We start from the raw sequence: 22385 nt of genomic DNA, 5'->3' as shown, positions 1-22385 counted from the left end.
TACCTTCCCGAGCACGAGCTGCATGCTGATTGGCTGTCAACTGTCTGTCAACACTCCAAACCAGGAAGTGTTGGCAGCCATCTCGTGCCTCGGTAGAACCGAGGCACAAGAAAACAGAAAAAGAAACGCGAAAAACACGAAAAGGGGGCAGGGTAGAAACACCCTGACCCCCTAGGCCTGCTTAGGGGGTCCCACAAGGACCCCCAAGTCCCCCCCAATTTTTTTTTTTTTTTTTTAATCGCGAGGTACTCGTACCTTGCCGATCCCCCCAATAAAATTAAGGCACAACTCTGCAAATGCGCCCCCCTGGCGCATTTGCAGAGGGGAAAATAATTCCCCTTAAATACTGGGGGTCCCTGGGGGCCAATTAGCCCACCAGGAACCTCCAGTATGTGCCAGGGGGCTGCCTTGAAGAGACGTGTAAAAAGGCCACGCCCCATTTTACACCTCTCTGCAACGCAGCCCCCAGTCGCATACTGGAGGTTCCTGGTGGACTAGTTGGCCCCCAGGGACCCCCAGTATTCAAGGGTAAGTAGTTCCCCCTCTGCAAACGTGCCAGGGGGTTGCCTTGCAGAGACGTGTAAATAGGCCACACCCTTTTTACACCTCTCTGCAAGGCAGCCTCCTGGTGCATACTGGAGGTTCCTGGTGGGCTAGTTGGCCTGTGCTTAAACTAAGCACAGGAGCCTGCGCTGAATTTTTGGGGGTATTTCGGCCAGAGTTATGGATTTTGGCCCTGGCGGGTCCCTGTGGGACCCACTCGAGAGGCCTAGGGGGTCAGGCTTTTCTACCCAGATCCCTGTTCTTTTTAAAAAATCAATTTTGTCTTCAACTGAGTCACAAGATTGCTGCCAACACTTCCTGTTTTGAGATGTTCGTAGCCAATCAGATCTCAGCATGGGATCGAGAGGGGTCCCGGATCCACCGCGTCCATATATAAACAACATGGGAATTTCTTTATATTTCTCAGCAACTACAGAAATGATTTTCACCAAATCACACAAAGGCAATTCCTTGAACCAAGACCAATTACGAGGTCACGCCCCCTGTTTACACCACTCTGCAAACACACCTCCTGGCGCACAACTTCTCAGAGAATGAAGTCCATTTTAGTCCTGAGGTCCTCAGGACACAAGAGGACCTCATTGCCCCACCAGCGGTGCGCTAGGAGGTGCATTTGGAGAGTGGTGTAAAAAGGGAGTGGGGCCTTGGACACACCCAGCAATCCAGCTGTGTGGGGCTTACTGAAGTTACCTGGTGGGCTAATTGGCCCCTACTATTGACCTTCAGGATTCAAGGAGACTTAATCCCCAAATCCAGAACGCGCCAGGAGGCGCATTTGCAGAGTGGTGGAGAAAGGGGACATGGCCGGTGTCCACTTTCAGTAATCCCACTATCTGGGGCATACTGGAGGTATCAGGTAGGCTAGTTGGCCCCTAAGTACCCGCAGCAGCGAAACAGACTTTATTCTTCATCCAAGAGTGCGCAGGGAAGTGCGTTTGCAGAGTGGTGGGGAAAGGGGGTGTGGCCTGCTATGAGAATTTAGCAATCCTGCGATGTGGAACTTACTGGAGGTAAAAGGAGGGATAGTTGGCCACCAAGGTTGACATAGGGGGCCAACTACCCCTTCTGTTGCCTCCAGTAAATCCCACATAATGGGATTGCTGAGAGGTCTTTGGAGGCCATGATAACCTTTCAACAACACTCTGCAAATGCGCCTCCTGGCAGAGTACTGTTTGGTGGATGAAGTACACTTTCCTCCTCAGGGACTGTGGCTGCCAAGTAGCCCTCCTGGTACCTCCTGAAAGTCCTTCGCAGCAGAATTCCTGATCGCCTGTTGGAGGCCAAGCCCCTTTTCTCCACCACTATGCAAACGTGACTACCAGTTAGAGAAGCATTTGTAATGTAATAGGTCTCGCATTTGCAAGAGTTAGAGCTAATGGCGTTGTAAATGAAAAAGTATGTTACTAATGTGTTTGGGAGTGGTGTGGATGTACTTTGTGTGCAGTGGAATTATGTGGTATGTTGTGCAGTGAAATTATGTGGGTAGAAAGTATATGGGGGCAGATTTATGATAACTGGCGCATCCCCAGGGTGCACCAGTTATTTTGCGCCGCAGCTCTGCCTCCTATGGTGCGCCGCATTTACAATGCTTGATTCAGGTTTGGTAAAGACATGGCTTGGTAGTTCGGACTGGACTGTTCCCATGAGGCACAGGGTCAGAGCTGATTTGCATATAACCAGTGTCTAAACCAGGGTGGTGTGGAGTGCAAAAAAACGATGGATTTAGGCCAGATCCTTGTACTGGGATGAATGTATGACATTGTTCTACATTCTGACCATCAACTGTGTTTTTTGCAATTTTCACCCCGAGTGGGCTGGGTATGCTCAGACGTGAGTCCCAGGCTCTCCACACCACTGAAGTCAAGCTAGCCAGGCTGATGAAGGCTGATAGCCAGAAACTGGTCCTTGGATGCTTGATTCCGGTTTGGGAAAGACATGGCTTGGTAGTTCGGACTGGACTGTTCCCATGAGGCACAGGGTCAGAGCTGATTTGCATATAGCCAGTGTCTAACCCAGGGTGGTGTGGAGTGCAAAAAAAACGATGGATTTAGGCCCAGATCCTTGTACTTGGATGAATGTATGACATTGTTCTACATTCTGTCCATCAACTGTGTTTTTTGCAATTTTCACCCCGAGTGGGCTGGGCATGCTCAGACGTGAGTCCCAGGCTCTCCACACCACTGGAGTCAAGCTATCCAGGCTGATGAAGGCTGATAGCCAGAAACTGGTCCTTGGATGCTTGATTCCGGTTTGGGAAAGACATGGCTTGGTAGTTCGGACTGGACTGTTCCCATGAGGCACAGGGTCAGAGCTGATTTGCATATAGCCTGTGTCTAACCCAGGGTGGTGTGAAGTGCAAAAAACGATGGATTTAGGCCCAGATCCTTGTACTGGGATGAATGTAGGACATTGTTCTACATTCTGTCCATTAACTGTGTTTTTGCATTTACAATGCGGCGCACCATGGGGCAAAAACGGCACAGATGCGTCACGCATCTGTGCCGTAAAGGTGGCGCATTGCTGGAGTTGCGTCGCAAGCGCGATGCAGCTCCAGCAATGCTCGGGGGTGCCCTATCTGTCCAATGTTGCGTCAAGCCTTACGCCTGCTTCAAGCAGGCGCAGGGTTTTGACGCAGCATTGGCCTGAAAGTGACTGAGTGAAATCTTATAGATTTCACTCAGCCACTTTTGCGAGGCGCACCTGCCCCGGAACGCCCACCCTGCGTCGGAAAGCCCACATATGGCGCAGGGCTTTACATCTGCCTAGATGCGTCACGTTGTAAATGGGTCGTAGGGATGCACCATGTTTACGCCGCAGTTGCGTGACGCAAACGTGGCGCATGACCAACATAAATCTGCCCTATGGTATTTAGTGTAGTGTAGTGTAGGAATTATGCAGAGTGGGATTATGTGTTATGGAGAGTAATTATGTGGTATGGTAGTCTGTGTTGTGGAGTGGTAACCTCAGGTTTAGTCTTCCTCATTTCTATAGAAACATAATTTAGGAACTCAATGAGACAAAAAAAGAAGGAATCAGTTAGGAGAACTTCTGGACCTAGTCAGAGGTATGAGCAGGGCCACTGGAATTATACAATTGTTTGGATGCACAGACTTAATCACAATTATACATTTTCCGCATTAGCTACAAAATCCATCATCTGCCGCCTAATCTGCAAATTTGATTAAAAAAAGCCTTGTTTCTAGCTCAAACGTTACCAAAAATGCAGTGACAAGTGTTACATGGTGGTGGAAGGCCCTCTGCAAAAAAAGAATGGTTACCTGTTACTTATTGCTAAATGAGGGTGTTGAATTCGTACTAATGGTGTGCAAACCACTCTTGCTACTTTCTATGCTTCTGTTGCTTCTTTCTGCACTTTTTTTGCCTCTTTCTGCACACACAGGGCTACTTTTAAACTGACCTCAGGCTCAGCAGTGCACACATGCAAGTGCAGAAAAGGGCTGCTGGCCTCTAAACTGCCATGCCCTATTATATGCTACAGACTTAGAGGTAGCCTTAATCCCCCTGCCCTATTATGTACTAGGGTCTTGGCAATCACAGGGGTATCCCAACCTATACTGTACCCTAGTGTATGTAGTTGTTTTCAATGAATTCTAAGTGTCTTTCAGGATAGCATAGGCTCCGGGCCTGGTTTGGCAGACCCCAGGGTCAGTCAGGGTAAGTTACCATCAGTACCAGTCAGCAAAAAGTTGGGAGGTGCCCAGGGCTTAGTAGGACTTTGGAACATGGCTCTTTCTGCACCTCTGTTGCTTCTGTATGCATATAGCTTGCTTCTTTATGCATCTCTCTTCCTCTTTCTGGACTTCTGTTGCCTCTTTCTGCATTTCCCTTGCTTCTTTATGCGCTTTTCTTCTTCTTTCTGCACATGTCCTACCTCTATAGGCATAGTTAGAAATTAGCATTTAAAAAATCCTAGAAATTCACTGAAAAAACACAGGTTTCAGGGACGTTATAGTTAGAAATTAGCATTTAAAAAACCTTTGAAATTTACTGCTGAGAAAACAGCTCCCCTTGCTCAAACGCAATCCTGCTTTGCTTCATTGCTTCATTGCTTCATTGAAGCGAGAGCAGGTTTTCCATAAAAAAACAGCAATGTTCCGGGGTCAGGTATCTCGCGATATTGCAGGAGCCAGCCTTGGGATTGGTGGTCCTCAGGGCCTTCAAGGTTTCCAGGAGGGGGGCCGCCTGGCCCCCCTCCTGTGCATTTAAAGCCCCAGGGAGGTGGTGGTCCTGGGGCCAGGAGTCAGTTTGAATAAGGGCAGTGTGGGGGTCTCAAACAATAATTATTAATTATAGCCCCTGTGAGGCCCCCCACCCTAATTTATTGAAGGCCCCGGGAGATGGTGGTCCCTGGGGCTTAGGGGGCCCACAAGGCCCACCCACCCTTATTTTAATTATGCCCGGGGAGGCAACAGTCCCCGGAGCTGCAAGGTGCCGCTTGCCTCCTGTGCATGAATCAAAAAGCCCCAGGGAGGTGGTGGTCCCCAGGGCAGTGGTGGCCCCCACACCACAAATAGTGTTGCCCCCAGAGCCTGACCCACCTGGAGGCTTTTTAACAAATGAAGTGCGGGAGACCACGCTTTGTGTTTTTAAAATAATTTTGTCCAGATTCACGCACTCCGTGCGAATTCGGCCAAAATTATTTTAAGAAATTATTTTCTTGGGCCTGGGGGTTCTTGTCGGGCCCGTTGAGCAGGCCTAAGGGGTCAGGGAGTTTTCTACCATGCCCCTTTTTCTTGCTTTTCACGTTTTTTTATCTCTTCTTGTAATTCGGTTACCGAGTCACAAGATGGCTGCCAACAGTTCCTGGTTTGGAGTGTTGTCAGCCATTCAGAGTGAAGCTTGTGCTCAGGAGGAGTTGCTCAGATATGAAAAGTAACATTTTTTAAATTGCTCCGCAACTACTGAATGGATGTACACCATTTTAAAAACGGGCTCTTTCCGAACCAAGACCTACCTTTTTGCGAAATTTGGTGTAATTCTGTTCAGCAGTTCGGGCTGTAGCTTTGTCCAAAATTTCCGATGGAAATTAACATGTGTAAAACGTGTTTAGGGACCCCCCTATTTTCTCGGCCCTCGCTTGACGAATCACCCCGAAACTTTCAAGACAGGAGCTGACCGTGGGAACACCCACAGCAACACCTACGGAAAGCCCTTTCAGCGCAAAGTTCTGTGTATGAAGGGGTTGTATTTACAAGGAGAGTGCATGCAGGGTGGCTTTTCCTCTCCTTGTAAATATGAAGGAGTGCCTGGCGCCATCACTATGTTACAAAAAAAGACGTATTGGTGGCGCAGGGTGCTTTTAAATCTGCCCCATAAGTGTTTGGTATTGGCAAACTTATAAAATAAGAGCATAGTGCTGGATGGGTGATTGATGAATTGCATGAGACTGACAGGAGGTATCCTATGCTGCATGGGTACTACTTCAGTATTTAATGCGGCCGACAAAGTATTAGAGATTTGTAGGGATTATGCACAGAATATTTTATGTGTACTTGTGTTGGTGCCTAGGTCATTTTTTATAAGAATACCACTAGTAACTGGAAAGATGACAGTGCTGCAAACAGAGGGAACACTTAATGTATAAGTGCTTACGTATTGGTGGAGTGATAGGATATGTAGATAGTGGTAGATAAGTTATTAAAGAAGTGCATGGGACAGACTGGACGATTCCTACACTGCATGAGTACTAACTGGGTATTTTGAAGAGTGTATCAATAGTATGTAGATAGTTAGAGATCTGCTTGGATAGTGCACACAATATTATAGATGAACTTGTGTTTGTATCTAGGCCATTCCACAAGTTCATGACCAGTAACTAGAATAATTACAGTATTACAAACAGAGTGTATAGTGAATTTATAAGTGCTGGATGGGTGATTGGAGAAATGCTTGGGACAGATAGGAGGATTCCTACACTGCATAGGTCATAACTGGGCATTTAGAAGAGCGTATCAATAGTTTGTAGCTGGTTAAAGGTGTGCATGCATAGTGTACAAAATATTAAACCTGTACTTGTGTTAGTGACTACGCCATTCATTAAGTATATGACTAATAACTGGAGTAATTTCAGTGTTGCAAAGAAAGTGTGTGCTGAATTTATAAGTGTCTCTGTCCTGATATGTCCTCAAGGTCTAAGAACCATGTTTGCCTGGTGCCAAGGATGAGTGTCTGAATTTGTCTAGCAACATTCATATTGGGGGTATCAGTAGAAAGGCATACACAAATGTCTCTGAAAAGAATATAGACAGATTATCAGGGGTGGGGTGCCTGTACAAGAATTGTTGTCATCTTGTGATCCGTGGGCTTGCAAACAAGTCCATGCTAGGAGGACCCCTACTCCTGAAAAGGTTGTCCAGTGCCTCTTGCTAGAGCTCTCACTCGAGGGATGCATTTGAGCACATGGTTAGCCTGCCTGATTCTACATTTTGTATGCCTGGTAGGGGAACCACCTACAGTGTTGTGTCTCTTTGAATTGCCCATCTCCATATCTCCTGTGCTAGTTGGGACAGGTGGAAACATTTCAATCCTCCTAGATTGGTGAGGAAGAATTGTTGTATTGTTGGTCTGGATTAATACTGTCTTTTCCTTCACCTCTACCTCAAAGGCCTTCAGTGCTAGGAACACTGTCTTGAGTACCAGATGGTTTATGTTTTTACACTTCTTCTATTGGGTAACACAGACCTCTGATCTATAGATTCACCGTGTGTTTTCCCCATCCTTCGTGAGAAGTATCTATGCTGATGGTCCCTGTTGGAGCTATAACTGTTAGTAGTTTCAATGGTTTCCCCACTGTAATGTGGTGTGTGCTCCACCAGCGTATCTCCTTTTGATTCCTCTCTGTCACACTACTAGGTCATCCCACCTCCCAGTGGTCTGTGACAATTTGTTGTTAATCCATTCTAGTAATTCTACTAATACAAACAAGGGAGAGAGAGAGGAAGAAGTGTAGACTAGTTCACTTCCCCTGCAGAAGTATATTATTATCAATGAGAACTAGCTATTGGCTGGAAGCTAGGGGCCTATGTCTGGGAGGAAACACACTTTGTTTTTTATGAAGACCCTCACCCACCAACCTAGTTGGTGGCATGCTTTATCGAGTCCCACCTAAGGTACCGAGTGCACCTAGGATGTGCTGCGACCCCTGACTACAGCAGAGCGGGGTTTTTTGTATAGTGAGAGTGCAGTGAAGTGAGTAAGTTTAATGGTGGGTCCTTGGCAGTATTAAAAAAGAGAGTGGATATATATAGGTATTAGATTATGTCTAGAATATCCTGTGAGGTGTACATGTTTCAGCCAGATATTGAAGTACACTGGCTTTTGTCAGGACCTATATGTGTGAAAATATTTAAGTGAAGGTCTAATGTGATTTATAAGACCAATATTTGTCGCACACTCTAAGGTGTATTTAATTCAGAGAGGAGGTGTTCCTCTAGTTGCTCAATTCACTGATACTTTCAGAATGAGCCTCATGAATCCCGTAACACAGACCTCTGATCATTAGATTCTCTTTGTGTTTTCCCTATCCTGTGTGAGAAGTATCTGTGCTGATGGTCACTGTTGGAGCTATAATTGTTAGTAGTTCCAATGGTTTCCCCACAGTAATGTTGTGTGTGCTCCACAAGCTTATCTCCTTTTGATTCCTCTCAGTGACACCACTAGCTCATCCCACATCCCAGTGGCCCCTGACAAATTTTTGTTAATCCATTCTAGTAATGGACACAGGGGGAGCATGGCCTATGGTGACCAGTATGCATGATGCCATTATATCCATCAGCTTTATTTCTGTTGTCACTGTCAGGGACTGACCCTTCCGACCTTAAGGTATAGGCACGTTTATTCTGGTAATGCCTTGGCTGTCTTTGGCACTGGGTGGGCTCTTTCTGTCCTTAAGTTCAGTATCGCTCCCGGGAACGGCTATGGCAAAGACTTATCCTGGTTTATTGAAAATCACAATTTGTAAAATGTCAGGGTAACAGTTTGCATATCATGTTGACACTTGTAGGTTTGCCAATAATAGCCAGTTGTCCAAGTATGAGTAGACGTGTATGCCTTGTCTTGCAGCTACTGACGCTAGAAATTTTATGAATACCCTTGGTGTAGATTTTATACCGAAGGGTGGCACCCTCAAATGATAGTGCACCTTCTCTATGACATATCTTAGGTACTTTCTGGGTCTTTGATTCATTGCGAAATGTAGATAGATGTCCCATCGAACTATTTTGACCATACAGACTCCATTCTTCAGTAGTTGGATGACCTCTTGCAACGTTTCCACGTAGAAGTGTTTCATCCTTATGAGCTTGTGGTTAAATCCTAGGTCTAGAGATGGCCTTCATGTGATCTCCTGTTTTTGTGCTAGAAAACAGGAGAATTAACTCTCATTACTTGTCTCTCTTCGTGGCCCTCTTTCTGTTGCTTATTTCTTGTGAGTTCTTTGACCTCCTGGTGCAGTTGTAGTTCTTTCCTATACTAATTACCTCGATGTTCAACTCTTGCTGTAAACCACTCTCCAGAATGCATCCTCTTTCAACTGTTAACTATTACCTATAAAGCAGTCTCATTTTCTAAAACTTGACTATGGACTGTAAACACCTCCATCCTCTTCTGCACCCATTGCTTTGTAGCTAGATTTGTATTACACAATTCAAACTGTCACATATTGGTGTCAATTTATTTTAATTTGAAATGTCCTTGTGTGTCATATTTACTGTTTTCCTGTTTTATAAATGATACATCAATGCCTAAGCAAATCTTTCAAATATCAGTTATGTGGTCATCATATTTCTTGGCTCCTTTTTTGTTCTAATGATTTTTTTTTTACTTGCCAGGCATTCACATTCCCCAGCAATGCTGGCATCCCACTGGGTAAAGGTTTCGCTCCAACCTACGTCAGACTAGAAATCCACTATAACAACGTAATGTTGCAAAGCGGTAGGTGCTTGAGTGTGGGATCTGTCGCTTTCCTTAAGTGTATGTTCTACTTTGGAAAGGAACAGATTACTTAGATCAAAGATGTTGCTTCCTTTATAGGCTTCATAATTCCTGGTTATAATGCTCAAGACTCCATGGTTGTGAATGTACTGTTGAATAGGGTAAACTACTGCATTTATTTTGCATCAAAGTGAAAAGTCAAAATGTGTCCATTTAGGATACATATGCAAAAAACAAATACATACATAAAAAGATGCACAACACTTTAAATGGCCTTTCATCGATTTGAAGCAAACTTCACTTTTGATATTTGAAGGTATTTTAATCCGTTTGTATGTCATTATGGTGCTTCTTATATAAGAGACATTTTCCACGAGTTTCCGGAACTATTTGTTTATAGATTGTGGTTCCAAAGTCCTCCATTAAATAACGTCTTCACATATTTAAGGTGAAAAGACTCTCTTCTGGATTTCAGTTAAACTGGCCCAAGAAGACATATTTCACTCTTACAGAATTGTCTTCATCACAATTTGACTGTTTCAAGAATTAAATGGACAGTATTGAACCTCCTTTCACAAAAACCCTTTACTTAAGGTTTAGGTTAGGTACACTCCCCCCACCACATTTACAGACAAACGGAAAGGTAGCCTCGGGGTAGCTAAATTTGTCTTGCATGCAGAGGGGTGAAGAAACCGATGATCATATGTTGTTCTTTTGTCAAATTATCATAAGCAGCAAAAACATTGGATGGTCCTCTATGTCGTCTCTTAGGTGCCCACCAGTGCAGGGTATGTAGAACTGACTCATCCCCTGTTATTATTTTTTCAATTGCTACGCATCTATAGAGTATTTGGACAATTTGGAGTAAAATGTTATCTATTTCTGCCCCCACAATCCTAGCCCACTCCCAGTTAGTCAACACCCCACTCCCAGGCCAGTTAGATAACATTTTTTAATATTGTATTGTATGGCTTTTGTTGTACCCTGCATAGAGACACTGGTAGCCTTGTAGAGTAGTTTCAAATCTTCTTTGTTAGATCCATGTCAGGATATTATCAATCTTAGTCCAGCCATACACCAGCCCCACCAGGAGCAGCCTGCCTAGCTGCTCAGCCCATCTCCAACTGTCATCCAAACATCCACTCAGACACCCAGGCATTCCACGCATCACAGTCACACCAACATTCCATTACCATTTCTCACTCTGGCTGAGCAGCTAGGAGGACCTAGGCTGATTAAACAAAAATGCAATACTTAGGATAAAACAGTTTTATTATTCCGATCATACCAGTGTTGCTATTACACAAGTTTGTAAATCATTTTTTTAATGAATTGTTTTTAATCACTGTAAAGATGTTATGTACTTGTACTGTATTGACGATTTGTTAATTTTTCATTGTCTATGACTGAAATAACGTGGTAATGACATGACCACACATTTCAGAAATCTAGTCAGAGTTTTCAATATATTGTCATACGCACATACAATAAAAAGGACAGTTTCAAAGAATATATTCTAATACTGGGAGCGGCATGCCACAGGCAGATTTGACACACTGGAGGACCCTTACATAGACCCTGTGAAAGTGTACTGCATTGCGAAGAATGGTTAACTTGGGGCAATTCAGTAAGAGTTACATAAGATTAAGACAGTAACGTACATGTCAAAAATGTACTGGCAAAATAAATACCTGTGCACAGGTATCAAAGTATGTATTGTGCAGTCTGTATCTGTAGATCTATGGATGATGAACAAGAGAAAGTTCACCATACCTGGAACGTGATGCTTTTTTCTTAGGTCTCTTCAGTAATTTTTGTGCTGACATAGTAAACAGAAGTTCAAGATCTGAAATATAGGAAAGCATCATCTAAAATTTGGCCCTAAATTTGTTTTTTTGTGCTTCCTTTTTGTTTCATAATTTTTTTTATTGAGAGTAAATTTAATATGCATACACAACATGGATACATACAGAATATCATAATATCATGGAATAACTTGAATTCATATAAGGTAGTAATAAAAAGGAAATACTTCAATCAATCAATCAAGGATTTATAGAGCACACTACATACCTGTGAGGGTCTCAAGGCGCTGGGGAGGGTGGCTGCAGCTAGCGGTCGAAGAGCCAGGTCTTGTGTAGTCTCCTGAAGGTCTGTGTATGTGTAGAGGGAGGGCGTTCCAGATCTTGGCGGCTAGGTGGGAGACGGATCTTCCCTCGGAGGAAGTTCTGTGGATCCGTGGGACGGTGGCCAGTGAGAGGTCGGCTGAGCAAAGTTCTTTGTTGGGTATGTAGAATGACAGTCGGCTGTTGAGGTATACAGGGCCGGTGTTGTGGAGTGCTTTGTGTGCCTGGGTCAGGAGTTTGAAGGTGATTCTTTTGTGACGGGGAGCCAGTGCAGGTCTCTCAGGTGGGGGGTGATGTGGTCTTGGCGGGGACGTCGATGACCAGGCGTGCCCAGGCGTTCTGGAATCTTTGAAGTCTACTGATGAGTTTGGCTGGGGCTCCGGCATAGAGGGCGTTGCCGTAGTCGAGTCTGCTGCTGATGAGGGCGTGGGTGCCGGTTTTTCGTGTGCCTGTAGGGATCCATCTGAAGATCTTTCGGAGCATGCGGAGGGTGTAGAAGCAGGTTGAGGAGACTGCGTTGATTTGGTTGGCCATGGTGAGTTTAGAATCGAGGATGACTCCCAGGTTGCGTGCGTGGTTGGTTGGTGTTGGGGTGGCGCCCAGAGAGGTGGGCCACCAGGAGTCATCCCAGGCGGAGGATCCCTGTCTTGTCCGTGTTCAGTTTGAGCCAGCTGTCTTCCATCCACTTGGCGACGGCCCTCATACCCGGTGGAGGATGGCTTTGGCAGTGAGGGGGTCTTTGTTGAGGGAGAGGATCAGCTGGGTGTCGTTGGCATTCGAGATCAAGTTGAGGTCGTGGAGTCTGGCGATGCATGCGAGTGGAGCCATGTAGATGTTGAAGAGTGTCGGGCTGAGGGATGATCCTTGCGGGACGCCGCAGATGGTCTTGGTGACTCCGGAGTGGAACGGAGGGAGGCGGACTCTTTGGGTTCTGTCGGAGAGGAAGGAGGTGATCCATTCCAGGGCCTTGTCGCGGATCCCTGCGTCGTGGAGGCCTGTGCGTAGTGTGCGATGACAGACAGTGTCGAAGACAGCGGAGAGGTCCAGGAGGATGAAGGCTGCTGTCTCGCCATTGTCGAGTAGGACTCTGATGTCGTCTGTGGCGGCGATGAGGGCGGTCTTGGTGCTGTGGTTCTTGCGGAAGCCTGACTGGGAGGGGTTGAGGTTCTTGTTCTCTTCCAGGTACCGGGTGAGCTGGGTGTTGATGCGGCAAGTCACCATCCGAAATCCATGATAAGAAACATCCCCTTTGTAGAATTGCTACGCTTAAAAAGAAATTGTTATTTACCCTAACAACTTCACACAAGCACGGGATGAAGCTGTAAACAGGTTCTAAGATAGAGGGTACTCTAAAGCACTACTAATTAACACGTCTAGTAGAGTAGATCTCGTAGACAGAAAGGATCTTATGAAGAACAAAAATAAGGAGAATACAACCGAGGCAGTAATAAGGATGATTACTGGCTACAACATGAGATCAAATGAGTTGGTCCAGATTTTTAACAAAAACTGGCATATCCTAAGAACAGACAAGGTCATGAAGGATAGACTGCCCCCCAAACCCTCTATAACGTATAGACGGTGTTAGTCCCTCAGCGACCATCTGATTAAAAGTCATTTTGAGGATCCCCCTAAACCATCGAAGTCGAAACCTATCCAAGGTTTCTTCCCCTGCATGCATTGCAAGGCGTGCAAATATAGTAGGAAGAGGACTAAATACCAAGGGAAACCAAATGACTCACGACCCTCTAGAGATATTGTTAAATTCCTAAACTGTAACTCGGATTTTGTGATTACTGTTTAGAGTGCCCCTGCCAGAAGAGGTTCTTTTGGGAGTACCATCAACCCGGCAAAAAAACGTATCTTGGAGCACATGCGTGCTATAACCAACAGAGATAAGAATTACCCAGTGGCGCGATACTTTGAAACCCACCATAACAGCAATCGAGACCTACTGACCTTCTTTCTCATAGATCAATTAGATAGGAAGGAACGAGGTGGAGTCAGAGCCCTGAGGATATTGGAATCAAAATACATCATTGATCTCCAAAGCATGCAACCGACAGGGCTAAACAACGATAAAGAGCTGTGGGTACATTTAGAATGAGCATAGTACAGATTGGCAACATATAAACACCATACTGAACATGGAGGCAGACAGACAGGAAGACTATATCCCTCCCCCTCCTATACACTGTATAATGGATACATAAACATGTAAGCCCATTCAGGGCGAAACCACACTGTCAATTAACATCTCATAGTCGAGCAGACCCAATTAGGGCTGGATATCAACGCCAACACACATATAAACAAGCAAACACAATGGGTACAAATGTGATGAAAATTAATAGTTACCACAGAGTTTATCAGGTAGCTAACTAATTAGCATATCCCACAATGAAAAATCATTGTGTGCCCATTAGAATACAATGTATATATGATTGAGGCACAAGAACACATCGACATAGACTAGATGATCTGTAAAGTTGGGTAACCCCATTTGTTTTTCCTGATATATATTGTATGTGGAATGCGTTGAGCAGAAAAAGAAAATTAACAAATGATGTACTGTGGCTAAAACCAAATTGTTTTTAATGGCACGAGCACTTTATTGACACCATTTCTTTATTTACATATAGTAATGAGTTGCTTTTAATATGAAGTACATTGCAAAATGGTCGCTAACATGTAGTAACATGACTAGTCCTCTTTCTATGTTGGGAGTGGGGCGGAAATAAAATGGTGTTTCTTACGATGCACTGGTTGACACTGACGAAGCTGTATAGGTGAAACGCGTCTGTCGAGGGGGCAGGGGGTCTGCCAATAAAATCACTTTGGAAAAGCAACTTGGAGTGCCGTCTACTTTTGCCAAAAAATGAACGTGTTGTAGCAATGTATATATATATATACATATATATATATATATTCACTGAAAAAAACATAGGTTTCACACCAGTTATAGTTAGCTGAACATTTTACTCATACAAAACCATTGAAATTCCCACGTTACAGTTAGTTGGACTCACTATAACTCGCGCACCCGGCAATCCACTGCTGATGATGTCACATATTACATCATTCATGACATGGTCAGTGACATCACTGATGACATCACTGATGACATCTCAAATGACATCACTGATGACATCACCGATGACATCTCAAATGACATCACTGATGACATCACTGATGACAACAACACAAGACAGCGATGACTCTGTTCTTTTCTGCAGATACGTTGCAATTACTTTAATCAGAAAACTTTTTCCAGTTCCTGCTTCTCCACTCACGTACAGTCAGACAGGTATAAATGATGTACATGAGCACTCTTTTTTCTCATGACATAAACCATGCTCAATCTGTTCTGTGACTTCGTCAAATATTTGTCTCTGCTCAACGTTTAGTTCTTTTTCCAAATCTTCTAAGTTAACTACATCCTCCTGAGCTTGTTCCATAGCTCTTTCCACTTCATTCATGGCAGTGGGAGCTTCATTTTGTATAATTGGTCCTCCTAGTGGATCCTGACTCAATGAAGCAGAACTCTGACTGTCTTGAGAACTGTCTCTAGCAATCTCTGCTGTAATTGTAGCTTCTTGCTGTATTTCCTCGTTCAACATTTGCAGATAATTTGAAAAAACAGGATATTCTATGGTATCCTTGGTTGCATTGAACGAATCTTCATAAGTAAGAAAATCTCCAAGTAGTTCCTCTTCTGTACGCCAGTTTTTTAAAGAGTTGCAAAAGAGCTAAATAGTAAAATTCCCTTTTGTCTGAAGATTCACAACTCAATTTTCAATGATTATTCAAATGGCCTTTTCTTTCTTTCACTAGACAGCCTTCACATCCAATTACAGCATATACACCTTTATTGATATCTTCTGTGACGTTCCTCTTAAAAGTATAGGTTTGCAGAACTTCATAGAGACAAATGTTCTCAAGATGACTACTTCTATTTGGATAGTATGTATCCAACATGTTTGCCTTCAAAATATCTGTACTGTTTGGTTCTTTCTCCGCCAAATACTCTATTTCTTGCACAGATTTCAAAACTCGGTTTCGTGTTGCAGCAAGACCTAGACTCACCCAAATGATGGTTCTAGATTTGGCATATAGAGTACGGTGAGAGAAGAAAGGAAAATTAGTGAGGGAGTCAAGGAAGGGAAGAGAGGGGAAGGGAAGTGAAGTAGGGGGACTGATAGAAGGTGAGTGTGGGAGGTGGGTGAGGGGAAGGGGAGTGAACATGGGGAATGAGGATAAGTGAGGAAAGCGGAGTAAGGGAACGGGGGTGAGGAAGGGTAAGAGAAGAGCAGTGAGGTTGAGGAAAGAGTTGTGATAGAGGGTGGATAAAGGCAAGTGAGCGTGAGACAAGGGGAGTGAGGGAGTGAGGAGACAGAGGGAGAGGACTGATGATAACCAATCAGAACATTCATACGCTCCAATTTCTCGATGCGACAACATCTTCAGACTGTAACTGTATAATTTCTTGCTTAGACTCTTTTCATGTGAAATTTCCTCCCACATTTCCTTCAGTTCCGTCTTTTCTGATTTTGTGATGTAAGACGTCACATATCGAGCCACAGCAATAGAGTTGTCAGTAACATATTGAATATCCATGTTAGCATTCCACATGGACAAAATGACTGGGTTGTAGTCATTTATGTATTTGGACTCCTCATTTCTCCTTAGGTTGTATGAATTTTTAGGTGATTTTCTTGTCACAGTATGTCGCAGAGAAGACATAAAATTGTTCACTCTTCCTTTCGATGTTACTGGACGTGGAAATGCAAAACGACATTTTGTGTAGAACTTGTCCTTGGATTTGTATTTTCGACGACAGTATTTTTCACAGCGATGGATTTGAAAGCGTAAAACTTGATGTCTTAAATTGTTTTCTTCTGTACTTTTCGGAACAGCACATGTAGAATACTCATCAGTTTCTCATCTGAATCTGTTCCAAATGTTGGTACATCTTTAATCCATAGCAGCATATGTATGTGAGGAGCACCTCTTGCTTGATACTCCTTTCTCATAAAGAAATCCAAAACCTCTGCAAGCGGAGGATTGTTTTTGTTTGTAATAAAAGACAACATAGCTTCAAACCTATGATTGAAATATCTGCATACATTAACTGGATCCAAAGAGCACAGTTCTCCAGGTGTCTTGTATTTAATATTTTCAATGTTTTTATTTGCCTCTCGTAGAAATTCAAGTAAGTCTTCCCAAGCATACTCAGCACAGCTAAGAGTGAGGAACCATGTAGGAGTTCCTAAGTTTCTTAGCATACATTTCAATTCCCCATGACGACGATACCAATACTCGTTAGTACCACGCTGACATGCCATGAGATTAATTAGCTGACATTCCAAAACACTGTCTTGCAGTTTCACTTTATCCATAAAGTCTCTAGCCGAAACATTTTGCAGATGTACTCCACTTTTCAGTATATGGTTCACTGCATAAGAAAGTCCAGACAAGTCACTCTCAAACAGTAGATGGAACAAATATGGAATGCATTGACGAAACCTTGGATCTTCTGCATATAATCCTAAAGTCCGGTATTCAGATGCAGGAATTTGAACAGGTCGGTCGTCATATCGTCCACCTTGACCTGTTGGAAATAACTGTGGAAAACAACGAGCTTCCAAACTTTCTTCCCATAAACTAATGGGACTTCCTTTTGCTTCTTTCATTTGAAACAAGTCAATAGCATTCCCCATTACTTCTTTGGAATGCAATGGATGAACACTATAATGTTCATAAATTTCTTCACTTCTAGAGTCATCACCTTTTTCAATTTGCCCAGCTGAGAAATCACTGTCCTCTTCTACTGTTGTTTCCTCTTCTCCAACATATACATTTTGGTAGTAGTGATTGTTTTTTACCAAATACAACGTTGCCTTTTTTACTTTCCTAACATCCACTAATTCTTGCCAGATTTTCTTACTCTTTGTCGGAACACCATTAACTAGAATAACCAGATTACTACACCAATTGTATCAATATTTTACTTAAAATCTAGAGGCAAATAAACAAGTCTTCCCTTTAATCCTCTCTGTAAATCTGAAGGAGGCAATTTCCCTGTCTTAGGCTCCATGCGAACAATAGCCTGAAAAGGGTGCACACATTGAATCAGAATAGACTCATAGGTATTTAAATCCATCAATTCAGAAGGAATGTCTACCAACTCCAGATTATTATGAACAGCTCTAGCAGGCATTCTGTTTTCATTTAATTTATTATAACAATATTTACAAATACGTTGATCAGAACCCAAATCAAAACAATTTTCTACCAACAAATAAGTTGCAAAATCCTTCCACTCATTATTATTTTCCTTTTCACTTTTTACATATAAATCAACTAATCTAGTCTGATTCTTGTAATGAGTTCGTCGACAACACACACAAGTAAAATTAGGCCTTTCACTTGAATTGACCTTAAACTTTGTAATTTCATGTTCACATTTTTCTGTACTTGAAATCTCTACATTCTCTTCCACATTAGCTTAGTAACAAAACTCAATTTCTTCACAAATGTTCTTCACATTTAATTCAGTTCCATGCAAAAGAGCACTGTTTAACTGTTTTAGCTTAAGTCCTGGACTTATTGCATAATACAAACTTCTCACTAATTTCCTCACTTTATTATGATACACTGCTAACATCCTAAAATGGTGAAAAGACATACTTTTCTTGAAAGACAAGCCAGTGAATGCCCATGCAAACCTGTTTTTCTCTCACTCTACAAGGATCTAACTCTTGCAAAATGTTCATTTTTTGTTTTAGACTTTTCTTAGTATATGTCCGTAAGAAACTGAGAAACAAATCAATTGAATCCTGTTGCACACTACAAATACTACTACAATTCCAAGTATACACTGGAGCCTTAGGGCATTTCCCTAAAACTTCATCAGCTAAAACTTTTTCTGTATTTCTAGGCAAAAAATTTTCTTTTTCAACCGGACAACCGTCCTTCACCTCATATGCTCGGCCACTGGTATCAACTGCATGCACCAAATCATTATCCTGAAAGTAACTTTTTTCATTAAAAAATGGATCACAACTTGAACTATGCTTCCATTCTCCAGAAAAAACATCACAAAAATTAGTCCGATTAATTACTCTTTTCCACTTACATTTTGATTTGAACACATTGATTACCTTATCTAGTGTACAAATTATATTGATTACTAAACAATATAATTTATTTTTCACTTTAAATGCTTCATCCACAATCTTCACTATGTTTTTTTTTCTTGTAAAAAGCGGTCTTTTTTTGATACATCTTTACATTTTTTAATACATTTGAAACTATTCTGTTATAAAACATTCGTCTACGAATTTCAATAAATTGATTTCTCCTTGTATTGCTATAGACAATATCATCTCCTTCTACAGGTCTAACATTTTTTGAGGGGCAGAATTTTTTCTTTCTATTAAGAGATCCGTTATTCTTCTTAAAAAGTCCTTAGTTTGCAAACCAGGAGCTTTAGTTTTTTTCACCGAAGATTGTGTTTTGGATGAGTCTTGTATTTCTGTTTTCTTGGACCTTAAATCCTGTTTATGTTTATTTTGACGTCTTTCCTTTGACGGCATATTCTTTTATCTTTCTATAGATGATCTGTGGTAAAGAAAAAATAACATATTATAGACCACTATAAACATACTACATAGCAATTACAATAACTGAACGATATAAACACTAGTTTACAACATAAGAACATAAGTTACTTTATACCACAGCAACTGTGTCACAGTAACAGTGCAGTACAGTTTCATTATTAATCTTCCTCTCTGCCTGCACCATGTCACTCTGTGCCTGTGTCTTATGTCACTCTGTGCCTGTGTCTCATCTCACTCTGTGCCTGTGTCTCATCTCACTCTGTGCCTGTGTTTCATCTCAGTCTGTGCCTGCCCCATCTCTCTCTTTGTGTGTGTCATTTCTCTCTTTGCGTGTCTCATCTCACTCTATTCCTGTACCTCATCTCACTCTGTGCCTGTGTCTCATCTCACTCTGAGCCTGTGTCTCACCTAACTCTGGGCCTGTATATCATCTCACTCTGTGCCTGCCCCATCTCTCTCTCTTTGTGTGTGTCATTTGTCTGTTTGTGTCTGTCACATCTCTTTCTGGTAAATGTTTTATTTTAAAAAGCATAGCTCTAACATTTTTGACAAGGATCACACTGAGTGTCTGTATGAAATAAGGAATTATATTTTCACATTTGTCAATAATGTCACATCTGTCTGCTTACCGTTTGCATTTCTAAGGTTAAAGGGTACTTTGTGCCTGTGTCTGACCTCACTCTGTGCCTGTGTGTCATCTCACTCTGTGCCTGCCCCATCTCTCTCTCATTGTGTGTGTCATTTGTCTGTTTGCGTTTGTCTCATCTCATTCTGGTAAATGTTTTATGGTAAAAAGCATGGCTTTAACATTTTTCACAAGGATCACACTGAGTCTCTGTATGAAATAAGGAATTATATTTTCACATTTGTCAATAATGTCACCTGTGTCTGGTCACAGTTTGCATCTTTCTAACTCTTATCAAATTATTCACCCAGATCCATTCAAAATCAAGCTTCACTCACAGTGTGATCTTAGGTACATGACCAGGATGTTACATGTAATCTACCATGCCTGTCTCTGCATGCAATATGTGTGTCTCTGCTCATACTATTTCACTGTGTCTACTGGCAAAAAACAGACCACATATATATCAGCCAGACATAACATTCCTTTTTCATTTCAAAGGCACACCCTGGATCTTGATCGCACAGCTTAGAGCCTATTTGTGAAGTAAGAGGCCTAACAGACATGCTGCCTAAGATTCCCTACTAGTACATATGCTAAAGCCTAACTGACTTTAAAAATACATGTATTTCCATATTTTTAAACATATCAACTAAGCAAATTATTCACCCAGATCCATTTAAAATCAAACTTGACTCACAGTGTGATCTTAGGCACATGACCAGGATGTTACATGTAATCTACTATGTCTGTCTCTGCATGCAATATGTGTGTCTCTGCTCATACTATTTCACTGTGTCTACTGGCAATAAACAGACCACATATATATAAACAAGACATAACATTCCTTTTTCATTTCAAAGGCACACCCTGGATCTTGATTGCACAGCTTAGAGCCTATTTGTGAAGTAAGAGGCCTAACAGACATGCTGCCTAGGGTTCCCTACTAGTACATATGCTAAAGCCTAACTGACTTTAAAAATACATGTATTTCCATATTTTTAAACACATCAACTAAGCAAATTATTCACCCAGATCCATTTAAAATCAAGCTTGACTCAATGTGATCTTAGGCACATTGTAGGAGCGTAGGGTCTGCTATCCTATGGTCACCCCACATTTTTGCTTTTGCTTCACTGGTTTATGACTTAATGTGGCTGTGGGCCTGCTAATCAGACCCACAGCCTGCTGTTCTCTCTCTAAATTAATGCCAATGCACATTAGGTGCATTACGAAATTGGAACTGGTTCACCTTATTGGCCCCTGTAACAGTGTACCCCAGGTACCCAGGGCATAGATGCTTCCAAGGCCTACCAGGGGCTGCAGCACGTATTGTGCCACCCCTTGCCTGGCCTCCATATTTGACACAACTGGCTGATCACTCAGCTGGGGTAAGTCGGTGTAATCACCGCTTACTTAGGTATAGTATGCCTATATCTAACCTAAAATGGACACATATGTTCCTATCAGCCACTCCTATGGAAGGCCTCAGCAACCCTGGAGGCAGAGTGCTTGGAAATATGTGAGATGGTGCTCTGGCATGAGTTGAGCCAGTCTGCAGCTTTCGGAACCAAGTCCTTTAGCTGTTCCATGATACTGCCATACCATATACTCTTAAGTGCATTATGAACCTCGCAGTTAAATGCTATCTTTGGTTTGGCTTTATCAAAACATGTCGAGTAAGGTGTCATACGAATTGGAATACTACCCCCTCGCCAGTTCTGGCAACGGGGGTAGCATTCCACCCTTCTAGAGGGACACGACATGTAGCTAACCTGAACCCCGGTGAAAGTTAAACGTGAGCCTTAGCATCACAAAATGGATGCTGCCACCACAGACACAAGTCTGACCTCCTGCTGCTGGGAGTCCTTCCAGCGAGGGAGGCTTGGACAAAGGGTTTCCTGCCTTGGGAGGTGCTAGCACCACCCCAGACAGGATTTTGTGTATTGGGTAGGACAGGGCTGAATAGAATCAGACATGCCTGGGGCACACATGGTGTCCCTGTGCATATGCCAGTTCAAATCGGTGCTGGGGCTCTCCAGCCCCAGTCTTGGCGCGAAGCTGGACAAAGGAAAGGGGGTGTAACCACCCCCCTTCCTGGTCCCAACCAGAGGAGGGACCTAGCAGGTAATTCGCCCCTAGATTTGGAATAAGAGTAGGAGCTGTGTCCCAAGACTTCAGATCATCCTGAACTCGACTTGAAACTAAGAAGAAAACTGGACTTCGACATTCTGCTGCACAGAAGACTGAAGAGAATCTCCCTTGTGGCCAAGGAGTGAACACCCTGTGAATACAGGCACCAACCAGCAACTTGACATCTGCTTTGCCGCCGCCTCCTGCCGGAGCCCGAGCCCAGAGCCCGACGAGACCCAGACTCCCAGACATCTCAGAGCCCGATCCACAGTCCCTGCAAAGAAGAGACCCATGGAAGCACCGAGAGACATGGGACCGGCCTTCTTGAAAGACCCCCGAGAAGCTGACTGCGCAGCACCT

The 22385-nt window shown here is 43.1% G+C and overlaps 1 protein-coding gene across 1 annotated transcript in view; it reads left to right on the top strand.

Annotated features, from left to right (window-relative positions):
* Nucleotides 1-22385, top strand: part of LOC144769783 (DBH-like monooxygenase protein 2) — a 183025-nt gene that overhangs the window by 99626 nt on the left and 61014 nt on the right. Inside the window, exon 6 of the mRNA XM_078653967.1 lies at nt 9414-9516. Coding sequence (XP_078510093.1) covers nt 9414-9516 — 103 coding nt within the window. The remainder of the gene's footprint in view (nt 1-9413; nt 9517-22385) is intronic.

This window comes from Lissotriton helveticus, chromosome 7 (assembly GCF_964261635.1).
Source record: "Lissotriton helveticus chromosome 7, aLisHel1.1, whole genome shotgun sequence".
Lineage (NCBI taxonomy): Eukaryota > Metazoa > Chordata > Amphibia > Caudata > Salamandridae > Lissotriton > Lissotriton helveticus.
This window is presented reverse-complemented; position numbering and strand designations above follow the sequence as displayed.